General features: G+C 38.3%; 2 protein-coding genes across 2 annotated transcripts; both read right to left on the bottom strand.

Annotated features, from left to right (window-relative positions):
- Nucleotides 1–4,389: 4,389 nt before the first annotated feature.
- Nucleotides 4,390–4,947, bottom strand: LOC146725007 (uncharacterized). Its single transcript, XM_085485586.1, has one exon. It carries the CDS (start codon nucleotides 4,945–4,947, stop codon nucleotides 4,390–4,392), a length of 558 nt encoding a protein of 185 aa, XP_085341712.1.
- A 1,017-nt stretch (nucleotides 4,948–5,964) lies between these two features.
- LOC146725006 (uncharacterized) lies at nucleotides 5,965–6,513 on the bottom strand. Its single transcript, XM_085485579.1, has one exon. It carries the CDS (start codon nucleotides 6,511–6,513, stop codon nucleotides 5,965–5,967), a length of 549 nt encoding a protein of 182 aa, XP_085341705.1.
- Between the last annotated feature and the right edge of the window lie 2,041 nt (nucleotides 6,514–8,554).

The raw sequence follows: 8,554 nt of genomic DNA, 5'->3' as shown, positions 1-8,554 counted from the left end.
TATAGTTGGAAAAACTTTAAATTAAATTTTTTTAAACCAAAAGCTTGTAAAATTAATTTATATTAATTTATATATAATAATTTTATATTAAATTTAAATTTTATAACTTTTGGTTTAAAAACCCTTATTAGGCCCCTTTATATATTAAGTCTTTTATATATTTTAATCACCATTTATGATAAACTAAAAATTGTTGCTTAAAAACATATGCTACAGTTATGACAACAATAATTTAAAAACTGAGTTAACTATAATTTGTAATGTTAAAATAACTTTAAAAATAATATCATTTTATCATTTATCATTTAATAATAAAGATGACAAGCCCGTATACCAAAGAGCGCAAAAATGTTCCTAACAAGAAAAACAAATAATAAAGAGACAGATAGATGAGTAACTGAATGACGATATTATACGGCCGTCGTTGTCGGAATATGCGAGCCCCGTGATCTTGGTAAAAAAAAGGAACGGCGTATCGATTATGCGTAGATTACCGGCGACTAAATCAAAAGATTGTAAAAGACCGCTATCGCCTGCCGCGCTAATCGATGATCAGCTGGATCGGCTGCAGAATGCGAAAATCTTTACTACCTTAGATCTTGAAAATGGATTTTTTTATGTCGAAGTATACAAGATAGCCGAAAATATACGGCATTTATTACGTCTGATGGACTAGGTACGAATTTTTAAAAATGCCATTTGGCTTGTGCAATTTACCGGCAGTTTTTCAAAGATTTATAAACGTTACTTTTCCAGATTTTATTAACTGACATACATGGACGACTATTGTGTCGTCTGAAAATTACGGGGAGACTTTAGAAAAACTTAAGCGGACAGGGCGAGTAAATCCGGACTAGCAACTGGAATAAATGCTATTTTTTAAAAACAAAAGTAGAGTTTCTGGGACAGGAAATAGAATTGGAACCGTCGGAAGCGAAAATAGACGCGGTTACGAGATTTCCCGAGCCGAGAAATATAAAGCAAGTTCAAAGAGCTTTTTGTTTATCCGGTTATTTCCGAAAATGTATTAGTGGTTATTCATTTATTGCGCGGCCCTTGGTCAACCTATTGGGAAGAAAGAATGTTGTTTTCCAATTTGAGGGAAAATAAAGAAATGCGTTTAACAAAATAAAGGATGCTCTGGTGAATAAACCTATTCTTAAAGTATCCTAAAATAAACATCAGACCATCGAACTTCATACCGATGCGTCAAAATACGGCTATAGCGCTATTTTATTACAATATGACAATAATTTATTGCATCCCGTATATTATGTAAGCAGCCGTACGACTTCGGCGGAAGAAAAATACAGTAGCTATGAGCTCGATGTGCTTGCAATTATAAAAGCTTTGAAAAAGTTCCGCGTGTATTTAATAGGTATATCCTTTAAAATAATAACAGATTGTAAAGCGTTCAGTTTAATCATAAGTAAAAAAGATTTATGCGTGCATGGGCTTTACAGCTAGAGGAATTTAGTTATAACATTGAACATCATTCGGGAAAAACGAAATTAGACGCACATATAGACGCACTACTTTATTGGTTTATGTATTATTTCTTTTGTGTACCTATTATTCTGCTTATAATGTACTTATTTTCAAAACAATTCGTGCTCTTGTTTTGACATGCAACGGGTAATCGCGCGATTTCATTACCGCCGAGTGTTGAATGTGTCATTACTTGATTGACTCGCAAAATTTGTAATGTGATTATAAATCGTCTCTCCTGAAACCTCGAGGTCACAGACCGCCGAATTCACGCAAAGAATGCTCTTAATTCGTAGAATAAAATAAAGCCGAAATTTATAGAATATCCCCTTATGTGAATTTTTTTTTCTCGTCTTAAAATAAATCAAGCTCGTAAACCTACAGTATGTATATAAAATCAGCTGTACCAGAAAAATCAATATCAAAAATAATGTCAAGGCCACGTGCAGTGATGCGAGGCACCCCATGTATCTATACGCGCCCTTCCCAAACTTTGCGCCCTATGTATAACGTATATTGCGTACTGAATTGTAATGCCTCTGTACATACACAGACTAGGTCAAATTTAATTGATTCGTTAATTAATTGAAAAAGAGTAGAAAATGTCTTTTGTGTATAAAAAGAATGTAAAATATAAAAACGTGAATAAAAATAATAAAAAATAATTTAAAGAAAGTCAAAAGAATTTGATAATTTATCACTAAGCATCACCATTACAAGTGCTATTATGAGCTATTCTCTTTATAATATTTATATTATTTATTATATTATTAGCTTTCATTCATTTTCTTATTTATTTTATATCAACAATAGAAAAGTTATTATAAGTTTTACATTATATTTTTTATATTAAATTTTGATATAAATTATATTTCTCCAACCACGTTTGCAGCCACGTCTGCGACCTATTGTCAGCTCGCGTTTATCAAGCGGTTTTCCTTTTTATTATAACAAACAACTTTGCCTCAACTAGGCGAGAGGCACTACCGTGTCTCTTGACCTATTGTCAACTCGCGTTTATCGAACGGTTTTCCTTTTTACTGAAACAAACAATATCAAACAAAATTAACGCATATGTATGTTTAGTCAACATTTTAGATAATTTCAAATAAGCATAACTCCGCTAAAAATGATTATAATTAAAAATTCTTTTTTATTTTCAAGCTTGAAGTCTACTTTAGAAAGCACTTGTCAGAATTTGAATTTATCCTCTCCCTTCCTTCGCTACTGCTTCAAAAGTAAGACGTCCGGGAAAAAGTTTGATCTAAAAATAAATTTAAGTAGATTTAAAACATCTATGTAAATCTTCATTGCTATCTAATTCTGTGTAAATCTTCGAATATCAATTTAAATTTAATGTATGTATGTAAAGCCAACTCGATCTACTAGCGTAAATCTATTCAGATCTAAATATATCTGCAGTAATATATCTATTTTGATCTAAATACATTTAAATAATTTACCCTAAGATTGTATTGCTCATTTAGTTGGCCTAAATATCATTTTATTTTTAAATAATTTTTTAATTTATACGAGCCTTCCAATATTTGATATTAAAATTAATATAAATCTATCGCTATTTTGTTTTCACAGCCGAATCAGTAATGCAGTCTTAATTGTGATTATTAATACTGCATATTTTGAACCACGAATCTCTCCGTTAGTGTGGAAAATCCATTATGATTCTCGAGGGAGGTGAAGAAAACCACGAATCTCCGCGGGAAATCCATTATGATTTTCGAGAGAGGTAAGGAGGAAGAAACGTTCTCGTTATAAGTTTATAAAAAGGAATATTTTGTTTGGAATCCGGGAATTATTTACAAGAAGTGAAGTGATAATAATTGTCTCGGAGTAACTTACTACTTATTGAGCGCGTTGATGTCGATGGACTTCCGTAAAATTTAAATCTCTTAAATTTTCGCTATCATTTTGCGCATTAATTGTATTGTCGAATTTTTTAATATAAAACATTTCAGACACCACTCTCTTTTGCAAGTTTCTTTCCTTATGTAAGATTACTGGGTTATCCCAATCAAAGTTGTGATTAAATTCTAAGCAATGTTCGATAATGACTGAAAAATTTCTTGCCAAAGGATCATTTATGTTGCGTCTTTGTTTCCCGTCTTTGAGTCTCGTATTCAAATGTCTCTTGGTTTGTCCAATGTATCTCACCTGACAATCATTACAATTTATACAATATACCCATTCTGTCTGTTTTTTGTCTATTAATTTGTTTTTCCTTTTTCTTATGTTATCTAACTTTTTAGGGACAGTATATTCATATGTAAGACTTTGAAATTTTTATTTTTAAAAATTTGACAAATATCGTAATCAGATAATAATCCTTAAGGTTCGCCAGTAATAATTAATAAAAATTTCTCCTCAAAGGTAAAAGTCGACCAAACTGGCAATCATTTATTATAAATAATTAGTTAAAATACTGTTTTGTATATTTTCTCCTTTGGGTTTTATCGGAGCTATCGCCTAGTTCTCTCTTGTGGACTGCGTCGATAGGCAAGGATAGATAGCAGGAACTAGTCTCTTTATTCTAAGTAAGAATACGTAATTTTTATTCTTCGGATCACAAATGTTCTTCTCGGGTTTACCGGACGGCTCGTCGTACCAGACTCGCCTTCCGTGCCGCATCGCTCCTTTTTAAAGACGCGGAAACTCTCTCCTAATTCGGCGCTTCGCCCTTGTGGACGCAATAACAAACTGTCGATGTACACAATTACAGAGAGCTCTCAGGAGCGTATATCGAAGGCGCGCGGGGATCACGGAAATTTAATTTTTTCCCAAACATACCCCTCGGGTTGAATCGCCAAGGGATTCAAATGACAGTCAGGGGTAAATCCTTACACATTGAACTGCAATCATTGAAGACAACCTGTAGAATTTAGATTACGCTGAACCGTCCGGACTTACCGGCAATTTACAGAGTTTAACAATAGGTCTTACAAAAGTAGAAGACGCGGTCTTGACCTGAGCAACTCGCACCAGGCCATCCTTGTCAGGCTTACATTCGATGATTCTCGCAAGTTCCCATCTGCAGGGAGGTAAATTAGGATTTTTTATTAGAACAATATCGTTTATGCGAAATTCATCAGATCGATTCTGCCATTTAAAACGCTGCTGCAAGGTGTTCAAGTAGTCAAGACTCCACAATTTCCAAAATTGCTCGTATTTCGCACGCATTAATTGCCATCGATCGAGTCGTGACTCGGAGATATGTAAGACGCTCGGACTCGGAATCGATTTAATGGCGCTACCAATTAAAAAATGCCCTGGTGTGAGCGCATTGCAAGAATTTACATCGTCATGAAGTGCGGCGATCGGGCGCGAATTCAAACATGCTTCGATGTTACATAAAAGCGTGGTGAACTCTTCGACCGTAGGTGTGCAGGAACCAAGTATACGTCGCAAATGGTGCTTAACACTCTTAACACCTGCCTCCCACATGCCCCCAAAATGAGGGGCAGAAGGCGGAATGAAATGCCATTGAACTGGCTTTGACGCGAACTTCGCCTGCAGATCTACGTCGGCTTGAGTCTGTCGGATCGCTGTAACAAGTTCGCGATCCGCGCCTTGATAGGTAGTCGCGTTGTCGGAATAAAGATCGGATGGAATGCCACGACGCGCTACGAACCGTTCAAAAGATGCGAGAAACGCAGCCGTGGAATAATCATGAACGAGCTCTAAGTGTATAGCTCGTGTAGCGAGACAAACAAATAGCGAGATGTATGTTTTGTGCGACTTACGTCCGCGGCCGGAAGCGTCTCGAATTGCGAAGGGGCCGGCGTAATCAAGTCCCGTATGGCAAAATGGACGGGACGGAATTACTCTAAATGTAGGAAGGTCGGCCATAAATTGTACGCCGGTTATGGCGCGATGCCGAGTACATGTCACGCAATTGCGGATACAACCTTTTACCATGCTTCGCGCCCCCAGAATCCAATATTGTTCTCGCAACGTGCGAAGCATTAATTGTACACCGCCGTGAAGTGTATCCTTATGAATTTGATCGATAATGAGCTTAGAAAGGTAATGTTTTGGAAGTAGAATCGGAAATTTACGATCATATGAAAGGTCAGACAGTTGAAGTCGACCACCCACGCGTAGGATACCGGAGGGATCCAGGAACGGATCGAGAGAATGGATGGAGCATCGAACTGGTAACCTCGACTTGGCTTTGAAAGCGACGATTTCTTTTGAAAAGTATTCCGTTTGCATCTGTTTAATCCAGAATCTGTGCGCGGTTTTTATTTCATCGACTTGCAAAATAGAGAGACTTTGAGCAACATCTGGGACTCTCGTTCGAAACTTGAACCGAAGGACGTATGCGGTGACCCGTAGTAAGCGTGGCCACGTGGAGATATGATTGAAGGATTCAAAAAGTTCCGCTCGATTTGAATGATGCGAGTGGACTGCATTTGACGCTTTCAATTCGGAATCATCTTCGGTGCAACTTATCGTAGATTAAACTGGCCAATTATCCTCGTTAAATTTCAGCCATGCCGGGCCGTTCCACCAGGAACTGGAAGGCGTTAGCTGAGCTGGATTTATGCCGCGCGATGCGCAATCTGCGGGATTATCTTCTGTTGGCACATGCAGCCATGTCGCCGTAGGAAGCTTCGTTTGAATAGAAGACACTCTGTTAGCTACAAATACTTTTAAATCTGATGGAGCCTTTTGCAACCATGCTAATACGATTGTCGAGTCACTCCAGCAAAACACAGGAATGTTTTGCAATTTCATCGCGTCAATAGTAAACGAAATACAGCGTGCTAGCAGCTGAGCCGCACAGAGCTCGAGTCGTGGAATCGAAATCGTTTTAATCGGAGCAACCTTGGTTTTTGATAGAAGAAGTCGAACATGACTATCGCCAGAATTCGTGACAATTTTTGAATAGACTACCGCTGCATAGGCTTTAGATAAAGCGTCGCAAAAGCCGTGTAAATGCAAGCACTGAATGTTACGCTCGAAGCCTAACCAACGAGGAACTTGCAGAGTCGTCAAGTGTAACATCTTTTCGCAAAAAGCATTCCATTCGGTTGTTATTTCCGCAGGAAGAATATCATCCCATCCGTAGGAAAATTTCCACAGTTTTTGCAGTAGAATTTTGAGAGATATCGTGATCGGAGACACCTATCCGAGGGGATCGAATATTTTCGCTATCGTCGAAAGGATTTGTCGTTTCGAAATGTCGGTAGATGGTGGACGGAATTTTATTTCAAAGGAAAAATTATCATCGCAAGGTGTCCAATGAATACCGAGTATTTTTAATTGTTCACCTTCTTGGAAAGGCTTGGAACTTGCTAGACCGTGATTCGCAGGATTTATATCTTGTAGAATTTCAAAATCGTTGCTGGCCCATTTTCTGAGATGAATGCCTGCGCTTAGTAAACAGCCGATTAGTTGGTCGCGTTTTTTAATCGTGGATGGTTTATCATCGCCTCCGGATAGGACATCGTCAACGTATATTTCATTTTGCAAAATTGCTTGAGCTAGTGGAAAACGCGAACTCTCGTCGATTGAAAGTTGTTTGAGCACGCGTTGGGCGAGATAAGGCGCGCAGGCAGTACCATAAGTAACGGTATTTAATGAATAAGTATGGACTGGCTCGTTCGGAATCGTACGCCACAATATTAATTGATATTGGCGATCGTCTGAATGAATCTGTATTTGTCGAAACATTAGCTGAATATCAGCGGAAAAAACGTATTTGTACAAACGCCATTGAAGAATAATCGCCGGAAGATTGGCTTGCAACTTTGGACCAATCATAAGATGGTCATTCAAAGAAGTGTTATTCGAGGTATTTGCCGAGGCATTAAACACTACACGAAGTTTGGTTGTAGTATTGTCCTCGCGAATAACTGGATGATGAGGTAGAAACGTCGGTTGAAAGAAGCGTTGCACGTTTTCGATTTTTTGCATATGCCCGAGCTCTTCGTACTCGTTAAGAAAGTCGACGTATTGCCCTGAAATTTCCCGAGAATTGGCTAAACGTCGCTCTAGTTGCGCGAGTGAACGCGTAGCTACTGACCTTGACTCGCCGATTTTTATCGGAGGACCAGACTTGAAGGGTAAGCGGACAACATAGCGCCCTGAAGAATCGCGCATATGTGTCTCTTGAAAATGTAAGTTGCAACGAAGATTTTCCTCTGAGAGAGCGTGTGTCGTTGGAATTTCTTCCAGCTCCCAAAAACGTCGGAGTTCGAAATCGAGATTGCCAGAAGTTGCTTGGTGAACGTGAATTCTTTGGCTATTTTTTTGGTTTGAAATAGGACCCGAAATGATCCACCCGAATATTGTTTCTTGCGCAAGTGTAGCATCGTTAGAAGCTTTCATTAAGCCACCCATCATAATTGAACCGTATAATTCGGCCCCGAGAAGTACTTCGATTGCATCATTTGAGCTTGGATTTGGATCGGCTAGATTCAATTTGGAAAGAAACGGAATCTCTTGTAATTGGAAATGAGGTGGAATGTACGCTGTAATTTTTGGAACGACCAATGCTTTGGTATGAAGAATCGTATCATTTTTATTAGTCGCGCTGATAGAAATAGAGACGGCATGTTGAACGCAATTAGACGTAGTGTCACCGATGCCAGATACCTTTACGCGTGTTGAAATTAAGCGAGCTCTCAACATTTGAGCGACTCGTGACGAAACGAATGTGGCATCGGAACCTTGATCGATCAGTGCTCGCGTGTAAACATGTCGACCGTTTTCTGATCCTAGTCAAACACGTGCGGTAGCCAGGAGCACGGGTTTAACTCCCGCGTTCACGTGTGAATGTACGTTGGACGCGTTATCGCATTGTCCAGAGTCTGTTGTTGTCGTTAAACTTGACCTTAAATTCTCGTGTAACAAAGTATGATGTTGTCTTTTACATTTCAAGCAAGTAAAGAAACTACGACAATTTGAAACGTAATGACCTTTGGTCAAACAATTTTTGCATATATTATTTTTTTGAACAAACTCTAGTCGATGCGAAATGCTTAACGCTTGAAATTTCTTGCAATGCATTAAACGATGTGTTTCGGAACAAAGAGCGCACGTA

The sequence above is a fragment of the Nylanderia fulva genome, unplaced genomic scaffold (genome assembly GCF_048542155.1).
Source record: "Nylanderia fulva isolate GAGA-0341 unplaced genomic scaffold, ASM4854215v1 Scaffold1084, whole genome shotgun sequence".
NCBI lineage: Eukaryota > Metazoa > Arthropoda > Insecta > Hymenoptera > Formicidae > Nylanderia > Nylanderia fulva.
This window is presented reverse-complemented; position numbering and strand designations above follow the sequence as displayed.

What these genes read in the sequence shown, in the direction of transcription:
- LOC146725007 (XM_085485586.1), bottom strand. Translation starts at nt 4,947, where the DNA reads ATGTGGGAGGCAGGTGTTAAGAGTGTTAAGCACCATTTGCGACGTATA.
- LOC146725006 (XM_085485579.1), bottom strand. Translation starts at nt 6,513, where the DNA reads ATGTTACACTTGACGACTCTGCAAGTTCCTCGTTGGTTAGGCTTCGAG.